Source organism: Hyperolius riggenbachi, chromosome 6 (assembly GCF_040937935.1).
Source record: "Hyperolius riggenbachi isolate aHypRig1 chromosome 6, aHypRig1.pri, whole genome shotgun sequence".
Taxonomy (NCBI): domain Eukaryota; kingdom Metazoa; phylum Chordata; class Amphibia; order Anura; family Hyperoliidae; genus Hyperolius; species Hyperolius riggenbachi.
In genome coordinates this window covers 10,574,443-10,599,049 of record NC_090651.1, presented here as the reverse complement: position 1 = coordinate 10,599,049, position 24,607 = coordinate 10,574,443, and the positions used below count along the sequence as shown (strand labels likewise).

General features: G+C 43.9%; 1 protein-coding gene across 1 annotated transcript in view; it reads right to left on the bottom strand.

Annotated features, from left to right (window-relative positions):
* TMEM201 (transmembrane protein 201) overlaps positions 1-24,607 on the bottom strand; it is a 74,482-nt gene that overhangs the window by 32,648 nt on the left and 17,227 nt on the right. Inside the window, 3 exon segments of the mRNA XM_068238832.1 lie at positions 16,870-17,073; positions 18,363-18,703; positions 21,699-21,875. Of these exon segments, the coding sequence (XP_068094933.1) occupies positions 16,870-17,073; positions 18,363-18,703; positions 21,699-21,875 (722 nt within the window).

Here is a 24,607-nt window from a genome sequence, read left to right as displayed (position 1 = left end):
TAAAATCCCCGACTGTGCATTCAGTCAGAATTTGCTATAATGACTCAGCTATAATGATTTCTGAGCAGAGCCACAAGGGGGCAGACTTGGGCTTGAAAAGACATCAGAGAAGACAGACTCAGCTATAATGATTGCTGAGCAAAGCCAGACTGAATGCTCAGTCAGGGATTTTATCAGGGCTGATAACAAGCAGGCTGAGCAGTGAAGGATGAAGCAGAGAGCAGGGTAGGTGTTTTCTCTCATGTCTCCAACTGATATATATGGTAAAATACACAATGGTACTTAGTCTCTGGTTCACTTTAAAACGTAACCTAACTTAAAAGGTGAAACTATTATATGAAACAAGACTTATTACATGCAAGTCGAGATATTTCAAACCTTTATTTGTTATAATGTTGATCATTAAGGCTTACAACTTATGGAACCCCCAAAAATCAGAATCTCACCCCATTAGACTATTGTGAAAATGTTCAATATTCTCAGCTCAAAGTGTCGGACTCTAATCAGCCAATTACTCCAAAACACCTGCAAAGGGCTCCTATTTCATATATTAGTTTCACCTTTTAAGCTGAATTACTGAAATAAATGAACTTTTGTACAATATTCTCATTTTTCAAGTTTCATCTGTAAATACTGTACAAGCAAAAATTACTTAGAGGATACAGGAAAAAACACACAAAAAAAAAACCACACATCTAAATCAAATAAAGTCAAACATGAAAAAGCAGCATGAAAGAAAAGGCTGAGTGTGGATGTACCACCTGACAACAGGAAACACGCACAGGTAATGAGAACATGAGCCGAGCACAGCATACAGACACTGCGACCACCACATGACTGCAGTAATATGACGCATAGCGCCAGAATAAGCGACCTTCAGTCCATGCCGCGACCGCCCAACACTGATGTCTTCTGGTGATTGGTCAGAACTTCTGTCAAACCAAGGACAGGTTTGAGAAACACTGCGCTAAATGCTACAAGAGCTGCCATTTTATGCGGGTGCCGCAGAGGGGGGGGGGAGACACAGCAGCTCTGAGCATGTAAAAACCATTTCAGCAATCTTATGCTGGGAATACACGTTACGTTTTTCCCGTTCGATTATGCGCGCGATCGATTATGCTAGTTTTATGCGCCGGATCGAGCCGGTGCATCCCCACTCGTCCGCGCAGATCGATTGCCGCTCATCCCCGCCGGCGCTTCCTAATCACCGCTCGATTCCCTGCCATTGTCCGCCGGCGGGAATCAAGCGGGCGCGGGACGAGCGTCTTGATCGGGCCAGCTGAATATTATCAGCTGGCCGGATAAGCTGGTCGATACACGGTACAGAAACGTACCGTGTATCCCCAGCATAAGCCATTCGATTTTCTGCTCAATTCTCTTATCTTACGCTCCTTTTTCTTATCTTTTATCCATTCACTTCTATGAGAAATCGAGTGGAACATTGGACATGTCGGAATTTTATCAAAGGCATCTATCGGAACGATTGTTCTTAAAAACGTAACGTGTATTCCCAGCATAATGCCTAGTACACATCATACAATTTTCTGTAAAGGCCCGTCTGCACGAGGCGATCCGGCGGCTCGATTCGGCGCCGGATCGCCTCTTCCGCATCCCTACGCGTACCTGCCGCGTCCCCGCTCGGATTCGATTCCCCGCTCGTCCCCGCCGGCGCCGCTTATCTTCCGCTCGATTCCCTGCCATTGTCCCCTCGCGGGGAATTGGCAGTGGCAAGATCCGACCTGTCAGATCTTATCAATCGAGCCGCATCAGCGGTTCGATTGATAAGTTACATCGGCACGTCATCTGCACGTGTAGATGTAGCTTAGGATTTGCCTGCCAGATAGATAATTTCCAACATGTTGGAAATTATCTATCTAACCATCTATCTGTCTAGCAATTAGGCATTGTTCTATTAAGCAGGAGATAAACAGAGATAAACAGAAGACAATGCACCAGAGAGAATGACCATTCTCTACCAGTACTGTACAGGAAATAATCAAATTACAGAAAATTGTATGGTGTGTACTAGGCATCAGGGTCCCCTCTTTGAAAATAGTTTAGTCTGCCCCCCCCCCCCATTTTCAGAGAACAGAAAAGTGACAGACGGGTTTTAGGATGCAGAACTCACAGGACAAAACATAGAATCATTGTCACACATGAGTATAAGACCCACAGTTTCATGTGTTTGTAAATAGTGGTCCTTCAATCAAGGGAGCCCGAGGTGAGAGAGGTATATGGAGGCTGCCATATTTATTTCCTTATAAGCGATACCAGTTGCCTGGCTGCCCTGCTGACCCTCTGCCTCTATTACTTTCAGCCATAGCCCCTGAACAAGCATGCAGCAGATCAGGTGTTTCTGACATTATTGTCAGATCTGACAAGATTAGCTGCCTGCTTGTTTCAGGTGTGTGATTCCGACACTACAGCCAGAGAGATCAGCAGGACTGCCAGGAAACGGATGATTTAAAAAGGAAATAAATATGGCAGCCTCCATATACCTCTCAGTTCAACATTCTTGAAAGTTTTTAGCAGAGTCAGTGACTGTCAATGACATGCAAACTATTCACAGTGGATAAAAAGGTTATGGTAATAGTATGCAAAGTTAGGCAGCTGCGACTGTGTACATGATTGTTCCAATTAAAGTGGACCTGAATTCTTGCACAGGACAGGAGGAAAACAGAGAGGAATGCACCCTGTGTGTATTTAGAGAGTTTAGCCTATTTAATTCATCTGTGACTAATCACAGGCTGTAATTTGATCTCTCCCATGTCACATGACTGCCACGGCAGATACGGCCATTTGAAAGCACAGGAGGTGAACAATAGGTCTGCTTCCATGAAAGCAGGAAGTAGACACACTGCAGATTTATTGCAGGACTTGCATCAGCTGCAACAAAGAAATGTTTATCAGTGAGAGCCCATTTCCACTATCGCGAATTCGCATGCGTTTTTCGCATGAAAATTCGCATAGCAATACAAGTGAATGGGCCTGTTTCCATATGTCAGGATTCCTTTGCGTTTTTCTGTGCAGAAAAAAATTCGCATGGCAGAGCCATCAGAATTCGCATACCGCATACCGCTATGCGAATAGCATACAATGTATTAATAGGAAATTCGCATGCGGTTTGGCTATGCGAATTTTCATGCATTTTTTACCGCGGCGATTCGCACCGCACAAGTGGAAATGCAGCCTAAAAGTTATGCTGTTGATTTTCTTTTAGGCTGGTTTCACAGTGGGACGTTACAGGCGCACGTTAGAGCAGCCTGTAACGCACCCCACTGCACAGCAATGAAAAATCAATGGGGCTGTTCACAGTGCGGACGTTGCGTTACATAGTAACGCTGCGCCACCAGACAACGTACTGCATGCAGTACTTTGTAAGCGGCAGAGCCGCGTTAGACTGCTTGCACATGCTCAGTAACATTGGGGAGGAGCGGAGAGCGGCCAGGCACATGGCTAATTAATATTCACTGCACTCAGTAACATGCAGTGTTTACTTCTTGGAACGGCCGCTCTGTGCGGCGATTGGCCGGCGGGACCACGTGATGCTGCATGCGTCCAAGAGTGCGCATTACGGCATCACGGACGCCAGAGTGAGCTGCACAACGCGGCTCACTCTGACGTCCAAAGCAGGGAGCACCAGGCGTTGTGTTAGGGGCACGTTATGCGACCATAACGTCCCCTAAAACGCAACGTCCTGGTGTGAAACCAGCCTTAGAGTAGAGTGAAGGTTCGCTTTAAAGCTGCCTAAATTTACATCCACTCTGAAGAGCTTGCATCTTATTGACTAGGGAGGGCGAGATCAAGATTCTAGAAGGATCAGGCAGGATTTGGTAGGTAGCCCATCTACGTCATTGGCAACACAATTATCATATAAGAAATTCATAATTAACCCCTAAGGAAATGTCAATGACATGCAAATAATTCAGAGTCAATAAAAATCTTATGCAGCCAGCTGCTTTTAGCCGGGCTTTTTTTCAGGGCTGTGGAGTCGGTCCAAAAATCCACCGACTCCGACTCCTCAGTTTAGGATTCCAACGACTCCGACTCCTCTAATTTGCATATTACAATTTTGTTGATTAAAAGTATGTAACATGAAATTCGTCTCTTAACTGCCAACGCTTAGGAATTTTACAAGACAACTGAAGTGAGAAGGATATGTAGACTACTATATTTATTCCCTTTAGACTAAAACTAGTCCTTGGTAAGAGTACTTGTAAAAGGTACAAACCGGAACAAAGAACATCTATCAGGCCCTAGGCAATGTAAGTGTGGGTACATGTAAGAATGATGTGCAGGTACTCTGCAGGGGAATGAGGAGATTGTAAACAGACAACACCTCTGTATTCAATGTGCACAGCATTCTCAGTGGATTCCCTGCAGCTCTGTGGGGAGAGCATATGTAGAGTATAGTACTACTGTGTAACAAAGTAAACCTGAGACAGATGAAATTAAAGTTTTATACATACCTGGGGCTTCCTCCAGCCGCCTTCAGGATAATCAGTCCCTCGTTGTCCTCCTCCACCACCTGGATCTTCTGCTATGAGTCCAGGTACTTGAGCCAGTCAGGCGTAGTGCGCATGCACACACTCCGCCGCCAGGAGCATACTACACCTGTGCAGCACTATTGCGCAGGTGCAGAATGTTCCTGGCTGTGGGAGCGGCATGCGGCCGGACAGCGCTGACTGGCTGAATTACCAGGACTCATAGCAGAAGATCCGGGTGGTGGAGGACAGCAAGGCACTGATTAGCCTGAAAGGGGGCTGGAGGAAGCCCCAGGTATGTATAAAACTTTACTTTTCATCCGTCTCAGTTACCCTTTAATTTGTAGTCACCAAACCAAAATTTTAATAACATATAAAATTATTTGATTTCATCAGCAAAGGGAGTGCATACATTTGCATAAATCAGCATCAATGCAGAATTATTTCCATCTCGTTGACCATCTCTATTAGTGACACAGCTACACATCAGGCTTTATTCTTACAGCATAGATGTAATTTAGTGTATATATAAGAGATTCCTGTGTACACATCATATATACAGTCACAATCAGATATGTATATCTGACCTTAAAAATACGGGGACTGCTTTATTGAAGCAGCACAAGTAACTAATTTTGATTGGTTTATTTCATTTTTGTGGAGTAAGCATAGCGATTACTGTATATATACATTATTTTTAATGACTATTATCTGAGAAATAGAACATTTTATCATATTTTCTATTTTAATTACAGTTACAAATTCATTAGGAGTCGGTGCATTTTTTCCCCGACTCCAGGCACCCAAAATTGCCCGACTCCACAGCCCTGGCAGTTTCCTACCTGCATAAAATTAGCATCAACTCAGAACATTTCATTGAAAGCAGTAATCTGGTTGGATACATGACTAGTTAATATACATGTATAAATAATAAGGACCCCCCGATTGCTGCGCTGATCCTTCTTTGCGATCTCGATTGACTTAGAGCAAATAATCGGCATTTGCGTTACGTCCGCCGGCACACGTGTGACGTGGCACAGACGCATGCGCTGTGAAAGCACGGCTACTGGAGGCGGTCAGGTTTCTTAAACAAGCATGGAGACTTTTTATTTCAATAACATGATAAAAAGCAGCTGCCAATACAAGCAGTACAAAAAGCATTCATAAATAATCAGAACAGCAAAAGAAATGGGTACAGCATGACAGGAGGGAAAGCATGACAGGAACATGGCAGCCAGGGGAGAGCATGACAGGAACATGGCAGTCAGGGGAGAGCACGGCATCAGCAGCACAACACTGAGCAACGACAGTCTCAAGAGCTAGAGTACATCTACTACTGTGTGCTGATAACTCCAGCAATCAGAGCATATACCGGCTTTATTCATTCCACCCTCATCAACCCCAGTGTGTATAAGCTGCTATACTGTGCGTAAACTAGCTGCAGTGTGTGCTGATCTCTGCTACCTCCAGTGTAAGCTGTTACTTGGTGCCTGTACTTATAGTAAACTAGCTGCAGCGTTTGCTGACCTCTGCTACCTCCAGTAAGTACAGTATAAGCTATTACTCTGTGCCTGTACTGATAATAAACTAGCTGGTGCAAGTTCTGTTCCCTGCTACCTCCAGTATGTACAGTGTAGGCTGTTACTCTGTGCCTGTACTGATAGCAAACTAGCTGCAGCGTGTGCTGATCTCTGCTGCCTCCATTATGTACAGTATAAGCTGTTACTCTGTGCCTGTACTGATAGTGAACTAGCTGCAATGTGTGCTGGTCTCTGCTGCCTCCAGTGTATACAGTATAAGCGGTTACTCTGTGCCTGTACTGATAGTAAACTAGCTGCAGTGTGTGCTGATCTCTGCTACCTCCAGTATGTACAGTATAAGCTGTTACTCTGTGCCTTACTGATAGTAAACTAGCTGCAGTGTGTTCGGATCCCTGCTACCTTCAGTATATCAGTTACTCTGCACTTATACTGTGCTATGAAGCTGTTCACTGTTTTGGGCTGGAGTCATTTTTTTGTAATATACACAAAAAAGTGAGATGCTTGTATTTTTAGACAATAACTACAATCTGTGAAGATGGGTACACTGCACCTGGGCCTCATTTTAGACTATTTTAAGCACACTTTAGTAGATGTACACTAACAGTTGAAGTACATCTGTCACTAGAGAGAACGCCGCCATCCTGACCTCCTCATTGAATATCTCCCAGGCAGAATACTTTCTAAATAACTCTCCCTGACATGATATACATGTTCCTGACGGATGATTAAGAAAGTACTCATGGCAGAGGATAAGCAATAAATCTGTACAAATAACCTTTTAGAGGGAGGTGAAGATTGCAGTCTCTCTAGTGCTCTAGTTACAGGTATACTTTACAGGTAAGTATATATACGCACTCCGCAGATATCCTTCCCCCGGGAACCTGTGTTTCAGCGAAGTTCCCAGCGAGCGGATACACTGCAGCCAGCACACAGAACACCTGCATGACATATCTGCACAACACAAGCACTTTAAATGATAAAAATACAGTGTGTCCGCCCTACGAACCAGGAGAGCTCGGTCCCCGGCTCGGCATAGAGGGACACAGGCTGACCGTGGTGAGGCACGCTGTGCTTAGCCAAACTTGTACCAGGTGAGACCTGTCCTGGGACATCGTTCCCTTCTATCAAATACACTGTTCAGCGCGCCCCCTTTTTTCTTTTTATCTGCAGTGGCTATCTGGGGAGCAGCCGAGCGTTACTACTGGTGGCCTGATCGCACCCGGGGATGATCCACTACCCCATTTGTATCTATAAAAATACAGTGTTACACCACAGGAACACAGATCGTGGCAATAATACAACCAAAAACCCAGTCTGACCCAGGCTCAGCTCAGAAGCCACGCAACTGGAATTGCTTAGAAGAAGATGGCAATCTCCTTATTTCTCTCAATTTAGGTTGCCTTTAATGCAGATTTTTAAATGAAATTTAATAAGAAATGGTATTTATAAAGCGGTGATGTGATTGCTGCCCAGCCCAACTGACAAGAAACCAAACGCATATCAAAGAGAGGACACCTCCCCCGAGAAGCCGGGAAACCAGAGGCAAGTCAGAGAGGACACCTCCCCCAAAGAGCCGGGAAACCAGAGGCAAGTCAGAGAGGACACCTCCCCCGAGGAGCTGGGAGAGGAAACCTCCCCCGAGGAGCTGGGAGAGGAAACCTCCCCCGAGGAGCCAAGAAAGGAAACCTCCCCCGAGGAGCCAAGAAAGGAAACCTCCCCTGAGGAGCCAAGAAAGGAAACCTCCCCCGAGGAGCTGGGAAACTAGAGGCAAATAAGTCAGATTACATGCAATTTAATTTACATGCAATTTACACACCCCAATGAGTTCTGGGTTACCATGAGCTTGCTGGTTAGTCTGTACATGCAATTTAAGGGTGAGAATATGCAGCTTGAAAACAACCAACCCAAATAGCCAGGGCTTTCTGTACGGATTCTCTGTGGGTTGGGTTATGCGTTTAGGTAATTGGCTTTAGGTAATTAAGGCGCCTGAGTTCCCACGATCAGTGCAGCCTTCTGTGCGTTGTATTGCTACGTATGGCCGTGTAGTTGTGGCCTGGGCTGGCATGCAATATAAAGTATACCCCATTCACTACAGCAAGCGGCGCCATATTGCATGAAAAGCCGCACCGTGAGTTCCGATCGCTCATTTCATAGCAACGCACAAACGGTGAATCGGGATCTTCACTACATATGCTGCTGTCAGTTCCAGCATTAGGGCCGAGCGTATAATGTGAATGAGGCCTAACATGCAGTCCCTGGTCTGGCCTACACCCGACTATGTTTTCCAGTAGTTTTCCAGTGGGGATGGTCAAGAAGATGCAAATAATTTTGAGTTGATTCAGGATTATTCTAATTTTATACACAGCTTGAAAATGGCCCAAATTTTACCTCAGCAGGATTTGATTGATTCATTTTCAAGCGGCAAAAATGTGCCTAGTGCTGCATCAACTCGAAATACTTTGCATCACATCGGCCAACCCTAATCTCCAGGTCCTGGTGTGGCCAATTTATCGCACCACCTGCATCCCAGAATCCTGATGTGTGAGCCAGAACCAAGCAGACCTATGCTAATTAGGAAGGACCAATATATGCACATTTTTCTGAGTTTATGCAAATGTATGCAGTTTCAAAATGGACCAATTGAAACCTGGGTTTAAATTGATTGGTCCATTTTCAAAGTGCATATATTTGCATACAAAATTGCATCAACTCGGAAATATTTGCATCTCCAGGATCAGGGATGATCAGGGTATTATGCTAATACCCTAATAGGTGTTCACTAACAAGTCAAAACAGAAAAAAAAAAAAAAAACCACACACAAATCCTTTATAGAACATAAAAGAAATGGTCCTTCCATGCTCCTTCCACGCCTGTGCACCACAGATTATTACAATGATTAAATAAGTATAAATAACACCACAATACGCAAAAATCACTTATAATATATTCTATACCTACCTCAATATTTTGTGAATTAACTTGTGCCTTTTCATTACATTTTATGATTGTTATATTGTGTCCATCAAAACAAACAAATTAACACAATTAAGAAAAAATGTATAGCAAATAAAATGCATCATAGCTTGCGATAGACCTCCCAGCCTGTAGGTGTCCCTGCTATCTGAAACGTGCATGTGTGGCAGTCTGGAGCTTCTAGCAACACAAGCAAACAGTGCTATGATGTGACACAGCGGACTGAGGATACAGCCAGAGGAGCAGCGACACCTAGAGATGGCTAGTGGTACTGCACAAGACTGCAATGACGCGGGATTACATAATACTATTAGAAAGTGCTACTGGTTTGATTATTGTAGTAAACCAGGATTATAACCTACCATTCAGATATATAAAAAAACAATTATATATAATTTTATTTATCCTTTAAAGAGACACTGAAGCGAGAAAAAATGATGATATTATGATTTGTATGTGTAGCACAGCTAAGAAATAAAACATTAAGATCAGATACATCAGTGTAATTGTTTCCAGTACAGGAAGAGTTGAGAAACTCCAGTTGTTATCTCTATGCAAACAAGCCATTAAGCTCTCCGACTAATTAATTATTAATTAATTAACTAATTATTAAGTTAGTCGTGGAGAGGGCTGTTATCTGACTTTTATTATCTCAACTGTTCCTGGACTATTTACTTTTCCTCTGGCAGAGGAGAGGTCATTAGTTCACAGACTGCTCTGAAAGACTCATTTTGAATGCTGAGTGTTGTGTAATCTGCACATATTATAGAATGATGCAATGTTAGAAAAAACACTATATACCTGAAAATAAAAGTATGAGAATATTTTCTTTGCTGCTAATCTTCTAGTAATTATTCATAGTACACAACCAATTCACTATATCATATTTTTTTTTTTCGCTTCAGTGTCTCTTTAATGTAATATATATTACAGGATATATATTAAAGGATAAGTAAATTGCAAAAGGAGTTTATTACCGTAAGTAATCATGAAATTATCCCTGATCTATAATGAATCATTGACCCAACTTCCTTTCCCCTTATCTGATTCTTTTCTGCACTTGGCTGTTTCCAGACAGTGCTAAGGAGCACTGATCAGACCTGATCTGCAGATCACAGATATGGTAATCACAATCAGGCCTGGTGCACACCAGAGGAGTTTTTCTGAGCGTTTTGAGTTTTTAAATCTGCTGCTAATGTTATCCTATATGTCTGTGCACACTGGAGCAATGAGGTTTTGTAAAAAAAAACCCATAGCATTACATTGGGAAGAGCTTTTGAAACCTCTAGCGTTTGGGCGCTAGAAAGAAAGACAAACACTTATATAGCCCTTTTCTCCTGGCAGACTCAAAGCGCCAGAGCTGCAGCCACTAGGACGTGCTCTATAGGCAGTGACAGTGTTGTGCTACGTACACACATGCGACAACGATCGTTCGTTGTTAACGACGAACGATCTTTTAATTGACGAAAGAACGACCGAAGTAAAGTTAGTTGTAAAAAGTGTGTAACGATCACATCGTTAGAACGAACGTTACACCACGTAAAATTCACTTAATGCGCCTGCGCATAAAATTGTAAAGTTTCATGGAGAAGTGAAATGCGCATGTCCAGCCTGGTACGAACGATCGTTTCCAACGATGTACTACTTTTGCTAACGATCGTCGTTGGTTAAAATCCGCCGAGACAGAACTTTCTTTTGTAGCGATTTGGCTCGTTCGTCGTTAGACTTAATAGTCGGTGGTTCGTTTTTTGTAACGATCGTCGTTGGTAAAGATTGGGGAACGATCGTTACAAACGACTATAGTCGCATGTGTGTACGCACCTTTAGGGAGACTTGCCTAAGGTCTCCTGCTGAATAGGTGCTGGCTTACTGAACAGGCAGAACCGAGATTCAAACCCTGGTCTCCTGTGTCAGAGGCAGAGCCCTTAACCATTACACCTTCCAGCCATAGCTAGAGGTTTCAAAAGCTCTTCCCAATGTAATGCTATGGGGTTTTTTTTTTTTACAAAACCTCATTGCTCCAGTGTACAGACACATAGGATAATATTAGCAGCAGATTTAAAAACTCAAAACGCTCAGAAAAACTCCTCTGGTGTGCACCGGGCCTGATTGTGTGCGGGAACGCGTGCGTGTGCATGCGTTGTGTGATACAAGTTTGCTGATAAGAGAAAAGTGCTTGTAAAAACCTAAAAACACAGGCAACCAGGAAAATTCCATCAACCCGACATACAAACAACAAATAAGTGGAGTCAGGTTGTTCACCTATGTATCCGTGTGTGTATCCAAATCGCCAAATGGCTGCGATTCTCACTGAAGTGAATTAGAATGCCTTTTTTCACAATGTAAAGCGTAAAATGCAGCCAGAGTGTATCAAGCCTAAACTGCTCTGCTGATCAGGGGACTGACTAACTTTACTTAGCCTTTAACCACTTCACCACTGAGGGGTTTTACCCCCTGACCACCAGAGCAATTTTCACCTTTCAGCGCTCCTTCCATTCATTCGTCTATAACTTTATCATTACTTATCGCAATGAAATGAACTATATCTTGTTTTTTCCGCCACCAATTAGGCTTTCTTTAGGTGGGACATTATGCCAAGAATTATTTTTTTCTAAATGTGTTTTAATGGGAAAATAGGAAAAATGTGGGGAAAAAAAAAATTATTTTTCAGTTTTCGGCCATTATAGTTTTTAAATAATGCATGCTACTGTAATTAAAACCCATGAAATTTATGTGCCCTTTTGTCCCGGTTATAAAACCGTTTAAATTATGTCCCTATCACAATGTTTGGCGCCAATATTTCATTTGGAAATAAAGGTGCATTTTTTTCAGTTTTGCGTCCATCCCTAATTACAAGCCCATAGTTTATAAAGTAACAGTGTTATACCCTCTTGACTTAAATATTTAAAAAGTTCAGTCCCTAAGGTAACTAATTATGTATTTTTTTTAATTGTAAATTTTTGAATTTTTTTTTAATTACAAAAAAAAAAAAAATGGGGAGTGTGGGAGTTAATGAGTTAATTTTTTGTGTAAAAGTCATTTATTTGTATGTGAAAAATGTGTAGGGTGTAGTTTACTATTTGGCCACAAGATGGCCACAGTAACTTTTTGCTTTATTGCGACCTCCAAGCCTCCTTCCGGAAGCTTGGAGGAAGAATAAGGAGGCTGGACACGTGAGTTTCTTCTCACAATGATCGCGCTGCCCATAGGAGAGCAGCGGGTCATTGTGGGGCTTAGATCAACGAACGGGAATGGATTTTCCCGTTCATTGATCTCCGGGCGAGCGGGCGGCGGCGTGTTTACTAGCGGCGGGCGGCGTGTTTACGAGCGGGAGCGCGGGCAGCGTCGGGAACGCGGAAAGTACGCGTTTCTCCGTCCCTGGTTGTCAAAGGATGGAAAAAGGGGCGGAGAAATACGTACGCGCGGGGGTAAAGTGGTTAATATACATAATACTTGATAATAAACTGAGAATACTTCATTAAATAGATATTCAGTAGATTAAGGACAATAATATCACATTTATAGGGTTAAATATAGCACCAACTATATGGTCACATTTCGATTATTCAAAAAGTTCAAAGCTTATATCCTAATTATGATTAACAGCTGCTCACTTGAAATTAGAAGCCTGCTACTTAGTGGACCGCTGACATTGAAATCCCTACATAATTTGGGCCCTGGATACATGAAGGACTTGCTGAAGCTGCACCACACCTCTCACAACCTCAGATCAGCAGGAGCCATAAACTTGGTCACTCCCAGAGTGCACCTCAAAACCTTTGGAGCCAGAGCCTTCTGTCATGCTGCTCCTACCCTTTGGAACTCCCTACCACACCCAGTAAAGAAAGCCCCATCCCGGAGTTATTCAAATCCAGACAGAAAAGTCACCTGCTTAGCCTGGCATTTCCAGACTTCTAGAACTCTTCCTCTGTACCACAATTTACCAGTCAACCAATTACAGGTCTGAGCCATGCTTATTTGCTTTGAGTCTGAAGGGAGAAAAGTGCTTTACAAATGTAGTTTCTTGTAGTGTTAACAGGAGGTCTGTACAGCTCCCAGCTATGAGCCAATAATAACCTGTAGAGTTATACTGCAGAATGTCCCATACTGGGCAGATCTGTGGCAAAATTTAAACAAAACATACAGTTGGTGGGACACCGGCCGGGGGACCATCACGATATCAAACGCTGCCACTGCTAAGCAACCGATTGATACCCCGCTCCTGAGATTTTCTAGCATTTCCAATTGATCCATCCACCTGATTCTGCATGAAAATTGGAAGATCAACTGGGTAATCCAGTTGCAGCACCAATTCTCTTCCGACAAAATTATTGCATCGGAAGTTCGATTCACAAATAATTTTGAGTTGATGCAGCATTATGTGACTTTTGTATGCAAATGTATGCAGCGTAAACATGTACCAATCAAAAAGGTACCTCAGCAGGATCTGATTGGTTCATTGTCAAGCTGCATACATTGGCATTGTGCTGCCCAACGTATTTTACCATAATTCACCATCCAAATTTGCAATATCAAGTATAGGCACCTTTACGGTGATTCCCATATCTCGATTGTTATATGGACATCAGGTCAGACCACTGATCACACCTGATGAGCAGATATAGGATTTCAGTTCCGAGTCAGATCACGATGGATGTCCTGTATGGGAAAGCTGCCGAAAGTCCCGGGACCGCTGTATATGGCGTACAAACCGCTGTATACTGTGGAAGGAGGTAAGCAAGCAGCCGGGGGTCCCCAGGTCCCAACAAAGCATTAGAACTGAATTATGGGTCAGCTGGTAAGCTGGAGCTTCTCAAGAAGCTATACAGTATGTTAGGGACAGTAAATAAAAAGCTAAGGATTTTGACTTATGATAATTGATGCAGATGTAAATAGTCTCCTGAAATGCAGCAATATCCAAGCTGCATACATTTGTATCAACTCAATATCATCATCATCAAATTGACCATCCCTACTAGTGGTTTAGATCGACCACACCCATGACAAAGCCAACCTGGGTGGACCTGAAAGACTGCTCACATGATCCCACCCCTGGTCAGACATCCCACCCAGTCTATAAGTCATGAGCTACCCACACACTCTAGATCAAACTCTGCCAATAACAACTGCCCCTGCCGAGACTCTAGCGCAGTGATGGCTAACCTTGGCACTCCAGCTGTGGAACTACAAGTCCCATGAGGCACTGCAATACTCGGACAGCTCTGAGTATAACTCGGGGAGAAAGAGGCATGATGGGATTTGTAGTTGTCACAGCTGGAGTGCCAAGGTTAGCCATCGCTGCTCTAGCGGGTGTACAGCGACTTCAGCTCCTCGTTGGCATGTCAACGAGCGATACCTTGCTGGACTGACTTGGCTGAGGCAATGGTCCACAACACTCACCCGCTTGCTCCAACGCTCCCCCCCCTTCCTTTACATGGCATCAGAACAGGATGTTAGCCTTGCGGCTAGCAGCGCATCTGCACTGTCTCTCCCTACGGATTGAGGCCCAATCTCTGCCAGGCGACAGTCCTCATACTTCTGTACAGCCTTAGTGTTTCCAGGCATGACTATGTAGTGTTCAGTTAGGACGTATAGACACAACAGCTCTCCTGTCGTATATAAATGGGCTTACTGTACAAAATCAGCCAGGCAACTCCCATCACACGCTAGAAATCAAAGTTTCACTGCTTACAATAAAAAACACTTCTAGAAAAAGTCAGTACACACGAATCACACACATTATTCCCAGAGTAATAAAATAATGATTAAATTAGTCATAGCTGCCACTTTTATGATAGCAAATCAAATGATAGCAAATCTAATGAGATGTGAGCATTATGGCTTGCATGTCACTTTAATGCAAATTGCATGCAGATTGGAACCGGGCTAATCAATGCATGCTTGATTCGGATTGGCCCAGTACCAAACTGCTTGCCATTCACGGCTGTGGAGTCGGAGCAATTTTGGTCACCCGGAATCGGATTCGGTGATTTCACAAACTGAGGAGTCGGATAATTTTGTACAAAATTCACAGCCCTGGTAAGTATTTGACTAAGGAGTCAGAGCCATTTTGGGTACCCGGAGTTGGAGGTTTCATAAACTGAGGAGTCTGAGTCGGAAGATTTTTGTACAGACTCCACAGCTGTTGCCATTCGCATAAAATCTGCATGCAAACCAGCGTCGCATTGCCCATTTCCAGCGGGCACCATGACTGTTAGCACTATGGCAGTGCAGTTTTCCAAATGATCTTTGTGACATGACAGATCCTCTAAACAATTTGCATATTAAAAAGGAAAAAAACTCCATTTTCAGTCAATACAGCATTTCTTCCTTTGATTTTTGGCAATACATTTCTATCTCCCAGCACAAACTATTATCTCTGGTATACAACAGAAAGCTGCTCTCTGTGTATAAGAGTTTTGCACACCAAGTACCCCTATGACAATCGCACACAATACATGTGTACAGATAATTATAAGAATGACTTTTCTCCCAGTGTAAAATGCACAATTACTTTTTTCCTAGGTTTCTGTCTCTGGAAAGGACCTATACAAAGGTTCAAGCTGGCCTCCCTACGCATTTGCACACTATTTTGCAGATGAACTGAGCAAGAAAGTGCTTTTGAAGATAAAGAAAACCCTGAGAATCCCTTATGAGGTCAGATTTGTAAAAAAAAAAATAAAAAAAAATAAAAATAAAATATTACTACCGATTTTAAAGAGACACTGAAGCGAGAATAATTCTCGCTTCAGAGCTCATAGTTAGCAGGGGCATGTGTGCCCCTGCTAAACCGCCGCTATCCCGCGGCTAAACGAGGGTCCCGTCACCCCCAACCCCCCCCCCCCCCCTGCAAAATCAACGACCAAATTGGACGTAAATTTTGCTCTTCCTGGAGGCAGGGCTAACGGCTGCAGCCCTGCCTCTCAGCGCGTCTATCAGACGCGCATCACCGCCTCTCCCCGCCCCTCTCAGTGAAGGAAGACTGAGAGGGGCGGGGGAGAGGCGGAGGTACGCGTCTGATAGACGCGCGTGGGGCAGGGCTGCGGCGGTTAGCCCTGCCCCAATGCGGAAGAGATTCTGCGATGTACGGAGGGGATTTGGGGGTGAAGGGACCCCCGTTAAGCCGCGGGATAGCACACATGCTCCTGCTATCTATGAGGTCTGAAGCGAGATTTATTCTCGCTTCAGACTCTCTTTAAGTGACAGAGACCTAGGAAAAAAAAGAATGTGGAGTGCATTTTACTCTTTTACACATACGCATACAAATGTATTTCAAATTTTACAATTCTTCACTATAGCCGACCTTTAAAGATCAGAGTGAGGCAAGTAATAATGCAGATTCCACCTCACGCTGCTATTTTCTCAACATATCGTCAGCTGTAAAGTTCAGAACCTGGAGAATGAGGATGTAGAGAGAGAAAAGGGTATCTCAGGTCCTGAAATTTACAGGAAACGCAACGCTAATCTCTCCCTCGCTTCCCTCAAATGAATTGGATTTGAAGCTAGAGGAGTTGTAAAAGCAAAATACACAAGGAAGAAAGCTACAAAGTAAAGACAACGTATTCCATAAAAACCCTTCATGCTTCTTGAAAGGCGACTCCTCCCTTTTTCAGGCCGTCTTATTGGCTGCAGGTGATTCAGGCAGCCAATAAGAAAGCAGGAAAGGCAGAGAGCAGCACTCACAAAATAACACAACATAGCCCAGATGGCAGAGAGGAGGAGTCGGGCTCCGGACAATACTGAAGAGCGTAGAAATGGCAGAACAGTGATGGACGGGAGAGAGGAAAGGAGGAACGGACAGATGTACGAATGAACAGCTGACAGTGGGAGGAGCGTTCTGTGTCCCAGGATTCACTGCTCTTGCTCTGACCTTCGTGGCCGCTCCCGACGTTGACCCGTGGCTTTCCGTGTGGCCACTGCGGAGGCGAAACCGACCAGGCAGCATAAGGAGGTCATGCCAAGCTTTGCCGTGTCCAGCCAGCTGGGCGATTCGCTGAGAAGGTAGGTTTCAGCTAGGTAGAGGCCGGTCACCAGCGTCCATAGAAACGAGGAAAAGGCATCAACTCGACGCATCCTTCAAACAAAATGAAAATCAGTCAAATCTCTATAGCAACCAATACAAGCTTCTGTTCAAAATGTACAATCCTGTCACTAGGACATGGCCATTAACTATTCTGCCGCCCGGAAGTAAAGCTCACGTCCGGGCGGCTGCTCTGCTGCAGTGCCGCGCTTCTGCTCGATCGCGGGCGCGCCCCCGTGGTGTCTCCCAGTAGCCTTGGGATCAGTGAACGGGAACATGGTTCCCGATCACCGATCCGTGTCCCTAGCAGAAAAACCGAAGCGCTCTTACAAGAGGCTTTAGTCTTTCTTCACGTAACTTTTTCCGCATCATCCTTGTGTTTCCGCTTAGCGAGAAGCACAAGGAGAAAAAAAACAAACAAACAAACTGAAGGTGGCCATCTTGTGGCCAAATTGTAATGTAAAAAATATGTAGGATGTAGTTTTACTATTTACACATATAAGAACAGTAAAAATTAACTGTTTATTTCCCACAACAAAATATTACCCAAATAAAATTTGTAATGGAAAAAAAAAAATTGACATAAATTGACCTAAGGGTCTGAACTTTTTAAATATATGCATTTGAAGGGGGTATACTACAAACATTTTTTAAATTATAAGCTTGTAATTAGTGATGGACGCAAAACGGAAAAAATGCACCTTTATTTCTAAATAAAATATTGGCGTCATACATTGTGATAGGGACAAAATGTAAATTGTGTCATAACCGAGACAAATGGGCAAATAAAATACATACAGTAGGTTTTAATTATGGTAGCATGTATTATTTTAAAGCTATAATGGCCGAAAACTGAGAAATAATGATGTTTTTCAATTTTTTTCTTATTAATCCTGTTAAAACGCATTTATAAAAAAATAATTCTTAGCAAAATGTACCACCCAAGGAAAGCTTAATTGGTGGCGGAAAAAACGAGATATAGATCAATAAATTGTGATAAGTAGTGATAAAGTTATTAGCGAATGAATGGGAGGTGAAAATTTCTCAGAAAAATCCCCGCGGGCTGAAATGGTTAAAGCAAACATGAAGCGAAAATAAACTTGTGCAGCTAAGGAGTTGAACATTAGTAGCAAAGAAAAGGGTCTCAGATCCTTTCCAGTAAAGGAAGAGTTAAAAAATCTTCAGTAATCTATGAAAAAAAGAGCTTCTTCTGAGCTCCTTGACCCACTGGGTCGAATACAGTGCTGTTTCCTGAAGCAATTAAACAGCCAAGAAACTGTGAGAGACAGAATTGTATTTATTAGATAGTTCAGACTCTATTTGACGTGTTTGGCATTACTGACCTGACGCTTCCGGCTAATATCATGGCGAAGACACAAGCTAAGAGCCCCGCAGCCGCCAATCCGATCTGGTGATTCCGGCCAAAGTGCCAGGCGTCGTTCAGGCTCTCCAGCGTACGTTCAGGAAGTAGGTGGAGAAACCCCTCCCAGAAAGTGGGCGGTTCCACGCTGTCGCTCTCTGACGCATTCCTCGGCTCTGTGTGAAGATTGGACACGACCGTCCAGGATGGAGGGAAGAGGTCCCTGGAACCAAGCCAGGCCACCGCCAGCAAGAAGACACAACTGAAGAACGCCAGAAACCGCAGACAGATGGACGGCAGAGGAGCGCGAGTGCCGGAAAAGCTCTGAAAAACACAATGGAAAAAACATTAAAATTTATTGCACACCACCAGTCTAGTAAGTCCAACAACAACAGTCAAAATGACTGACCAAGAGCTTGTCAGTACCAATCCAGGGGGTGCATGATCATCCAGGGGGTGCATGATCATCCAGGGGGTGCATGAGCATCCAGGGGGTGCATGAGCATCCAGGGGGTGCATGAGCATCCAGGGGGTGCATGAGCATCCAGGGGGTGCATGATCATCCAGGGGTGCATGTCCAGAGAAAAAACCTTAACATTGGGCACTAAAGACAACGGAAGGGTAGCACCAGGTTGGGCTAATACTGAGGAACAGATTAGGAGGACAGAGAACGGGGGGAGATCACTTAAATAAATGCCCGAGGTGAGAGACATGGAGGCTGCCATATTTATTTCCATTCACTTCTATGAGAAAGCGATCAGAAAAATGATCGAAAATAAGATTGGACATGTCGAAAATTGTTTATCGAACCATCTAAGACAAAATTGTATGGTGTGTACCTAGCATAATAGCTGTAATTTGTTGAGCCAACTGAGTCCTAACTGGAGAAAAACTGTCAAGTCCATAGATAATTATAAACTCTTTCAGGGCTGGTGCACACCAAAACCCGCTAGCAGATCCGCAAAATGCTAGCAGATTTTTAAACGCTTTTTTTTATTTTTATGAGGCGTTTTGCTAGCGTTTTGCGGATTGCTGCTGCGGTTTTCAGTATAGTAGATTTCATATATTGTTACAGTAAAGCTGTTACTGAACAGCTTCTGTAACAAAAACGCCTGCAAAACCGCTCTGAAGTGCCGTTTTTCAGAGCGGTTTGCGTTTTTCCTATACTTAACATTGAGGCAGAAACGCATCCGAAATCCAAAAAATGCCTCACCCAGGCATTTTTCGTTTCTGCAAAACGCCTGCCGCTCTGGTGTGCACCACCCCATTGAGATACATTGACCAAGCAGATCCGCAGCCGCAAGCGGATCTGAAAACGCCCAAAAAGCCGCTCGGTGTGCACCAGCCCTCAGGCAGGGAAACAGGAAAAGGAGCACAGCCTAAGTGTCTGTATGCTTGTCACTGTATATGTATAAGTCTATCTCACCATGTCACATGTCATCTCTGGTACACTTCACCCCAAGGCGGTTTTTACCCTAACGGACAAGAGCGATTTTCCCCTTTCAGTGCTCATCCCTTTCATTTGCCAATAGCTTCATCACTACTAATCACAATGACATGATCTATAGCTTGTTTTTTTCACCACCGATTGGGCTTTTTGGGGTTGATATTTGTTTTCAGTAATTACTTTATTTTCTATGCATTTTAACCACTTCACCACTGAGGGGTTTTACCCCCTGAGCACCAGAGCAATTTTCACCTTTCAGCGCTCCTTCCATTCATTTGTCTATAACTTTATTATTACTTATCGCAATTAAATGAACTATATCTTGTTTTTTTCGCCACCAATTAGGCTTTCTTTAGGTGGGACATTATGCCAAGAATTATTTTATTCTAAACGTGTTTTAATGGTAAAATAGGAAAAAAAATGTGGGAAAAAAAATTATTATTTTTCAGATTTCGGCCATTATAGTTTTTAAATAATGCATGCTACTGTAATTAAAACCCATGAAATTTATTTGCCCATTTGTCCCAGTTATTACAACGTTTAAATTATGTCCCTATGACAGAGTTTGGCGCCAATATTTTATTTGGAAATAAAGGTGCATTTTTTTCAGTTTTGCGTCCATCCCTAATTACAAGCCCATCGTTTATAAAGTAACAGTGTTATACCCTCTTGACAAATATTTAAAAAGTTCAGTCCCTAAGGTAACTATTTATGTATTTTTTTTTATTGTAATTTTTTTTGTTTTTTATTACAAAAAAAAATAATTGGGGAATGTGGGAGGTAATGAGTTTATTTATAGTGTAAAACAATGCATTTGTATATGCTTTTGGGTTTTACTATTTGGCCACAAGATAGCCACAGTACTTTTTTGTTTATGCCACCTGTAACCGTGGGAAGGACTCTTGCAGGAAGTTCAGGGAGGCTGGGAAACTGTTTTTTTTCACAATGATCATTGCTGGGGGCCGAGATCAACGAACTGGAATGGTTTTTCACGTTCATTGATCTCCTGCCGAGCGGGCAGCGGCGTGCACGAGCGCGGACAGCGGCGGATATCTACGCCCCCGGTGGGGAAGGGGTGGAAAAAGGGGTGTAGATATCCGCACCTGCGGTGGTAAAGTGGTTAAAGGGAAATAGAAGGAAAATATGAGAAAATACACTATTTGTCCAATTTCATCCCCTATGGTTTTGATATAAACACTGCTACTGTACATAAAACCCACACATTTTATCTGCCTATTTGTCCCGGTTATCACAAGATTTTAATGATGCCCCTAGTACAAAGTATGGTGACAATATAGTATTTGGAAATAAAGGTGTAATTTTTTTTTCATGTGCACAGGAATGCACGTGCGGGAGCGCGCACGTGCGCACATGCATGCCCTCTCATGCACGCGCACAGTGGCAGCAGCACTGTCTGACTTATAAAAAACCTCCTGGAGCCATTAACAGGCTCTAGCAGGACGTTTTTGTAAGTCAGCATGTTATTAAGTGGTTAAGCTACGTACCCACCGAAAGTCAATGTTGCTTATGTAGAAAGCGTGGTAAAGTCCCTCCCTCTGGTCTGACATCACATGTAAGAAGCTGTGTGATTGGCTCACCTGTACGTAGCACTTCTCCCCCTCCCTTCCGGTCTGACATCACATGTAAGAAGCCGTGTGATTGGCTCACCTGTACATAGCACTTCTCCCCCCCTCCGGTCTGACATCACATGTAAGAAGCTGTGTGATTGGCTCACCTGTACGTAGCCCTTCTCCCCCTCCCTTCCGGTCTGACATCACATGTAAGAAGCCGTGTGATTGGCTCACCTGTAGGTAGCACTTCTCCCCCCCTCCGGTCTGACATCACATGTAAGAAGCCGTCTGATTGGCTCACCTGTACGTAGCCCTTCTCGCCCTCCCTCCGGTTCAGCTGGTGGTTCAGCATAATCGCTCTCAGTTGCCGATTCTGATGTTTGATGTAGAATTCGACAGCTGCCTGGCACGGCCGACATAACTTATACATCTGTTCCAAGTGATGTTTATATACCTCGATCTCCTCGTCGTATCGGTCCTGCGAGCAAGAAGAGAAACTACCCGTTACTTCCTCACAATAACGTGCAGATCTGCGTCACACAACACAACAGTTCAGGCTGTAGCTGCAATAGGCCGCGGTCTAAGCTGGGAGTCACAGGCCAAGCCAATCAACAATGCATCCAAAATATACCAATCAGATGACCGCCAGAATAGGACGCCATTTCTGCACAATTATCGGCTTATTTCACATCACCATGTTCATAAAACAGCTAAAAAGATTGCAAGTTTATTCAATCACCATTTTAACAGTATTCAGTGTAGATAGCAAGAGCCGTAACTGACGAGCGCTGTGATTACAGCGCAGGAGATGTGGCCGCAGTCAGCGCCACCTTAGACCGTAATAGGAATTACAGCTATAGTGGCGCAGTCAGTAACTTCAGCGCCGTCAGAAGACGGAGCTGAAGTTGCTGGATGCCGAGTTAGGTTATTCTCCACCATCCACGTGGACCTGGAGGGGGAATAGTAATTAACGTCACCGGGAACATGTGCAGCAGCAGGATACGCCATACCAGCTGTATCCTGCGCCCAAGTCTCCCAGCGGCCAATTCATATGTATGCGTAACTGAAGCCGGCTACTTCACAAATGACAAAGTACCGTTTGCCGCTCTCTATACAATAGGCTTTAAAGGGAACCTAAACTGAGAAGGATATGGATTTTTCCTTTTAAAATAATACCAGTTCCCTGACTCCCCTGCTGATCCTGTGTCTCTAATACTTTCAGCCACAGCCCCTTAACAAGCATGCAGATCAGCTGCTCTGACTGAAGTCAGACTGGATTAGTTGCATGCTTGTTTCAGGTGTGTGATTCAGACACTACTGCAGCCAAAGAGATCATCAGGACTGCCAGGCAACTGGTATTGTTTAAAAGAAAAATCCATATCCCTTTCAGTTTAGGTTCCCTTTAAAGAGACACTGAAGCGAGACTAAATCTCGCTTCAGCTCTCATATATAGCAGGGGCACGTGTGCCCCTGCTAAAACGCCGCTATCCCGCGGCTAAACGAGGGTCCCTGACCCCCCAACCCACCCCCCGCAAACCTTGGTCGGAAATCTGGTCGCAGATTAGCCCTTCCTAGAGGCAGGGCTAACGGCTGCAGCCCTGCCTCCAGTCGCGTCTATCAGACGCGCATCGCCGCCTCTCCCCCGCCCCTCTCAGTGAAGGAAGACTGAGAGGGGCGGGGGAGAGGCGGAGATACGCGCTGACAGACGCCCGTGGGGCAGGGCTGCGGCGGCTAGCCCTGCCCCAACCAGGAAGCGCTCCCCCGCATTACGGAGGGGATTTGGGGGGGGGGACAGGGACCCCCGGTAAGCCGCGCTATAGCAGCGTTTTAGCAGGGGCACACGTGCCCCTGCTATATATGAGGTCTGAAGCGAGATCTATTCTCGCTTCAGACTCTCTTTAAAGGACAACTGAAGTTAGCTGTATATGAAGGCTGCCATATTGATTTCGTTTTAAGCAATACCAGTTGCCTGGCAGCCCTGCTGATCTATTTGGCTGCAGTGGTGTCTGAATCACACCTGAAACAAGCATGCAGCTAGTCTTGTCAGATCTGACGATGTCAGAAACACCTGATCTGCTGCATGCTTGTTCAGGGGCTATGGCTGAAAGTATTAGGCACAGAGGGTCAAAAGGACTGCCAGGCAACTGGTATTACTGAATAGGTATTGCTATGATTAAGGGCGTACGAGAGGAATCGCCACCAGGAGACTTGGGCACAGGGTACAGCCGGTATGGCTTATCCTGATCCTGGGCAGCACGGTGGCGTAGTGGTTAGCTCTCTCGCCTTGCAGCGCTGGGTCCCTGGTTCGAATCCCAGCCAGGCACTATCTGCAAAGAGTTTGTATGTTCTCTCCGTGTCTGCGTGGGTTTCCTCTGGGCACTCCGGTTTCCTCCCACATTCCAAAAACATACAGATAAGTTAATTGACTCCCCCTAAAATTGGCCCTAGACTACAGTACTTACACTACATAATATAGACATATGGCAATGGTAGGGATTAGATAGATTGTGAGCTCCTTTGAGGGACAGTTAGTGACAAGATATGTATGTATGTATGTATGTATGTATGTATGTATGTATGTATGTATGTATGTATGTATGTATGTATGTATGTATGTATGTATGTATGTATGTATGTATGTATGTATGTATGTATGTATGTATGTATGTATGTATGTATGTATGTATGTATGTATGTATGTATGTATGTATGTATGTATGTATATATGTATGTATATATATATATATATATATATATATATATATATATATATATATATATATATATATATATATATATATATACACTGTACAGCGCTGCGTAATATGTCGGCGCTATATAAATACTAAATAATAATAATAATAATAATCCTGCTCCTGCACAAGTTCCCAGCGACAAATACGATTCACCCTCCATGCCGCGGACACAGAACGGATGGTACTCATCCGCCTCTCGCATGCGCTTACCGTTTCCATTCTGCATCCGCTCAATTGTGAACCGGCCCTCATATGGAGGCTGCCATATTTATTTCCTTTTAAGCAATACCAGTTGCCTGGCAGCCCTGCTGATCCTCTGCCTCTAATACTTTTAGCCACAGCCCCTGAACAAGCATGCAGCAGATCAGGTGATGCTGACAATATGGTCAGATTTCACAAGATTAGCTGCATGCTTGTTTCTGGTGTGCTTTAGACACTACTGCAGCCAAACAGA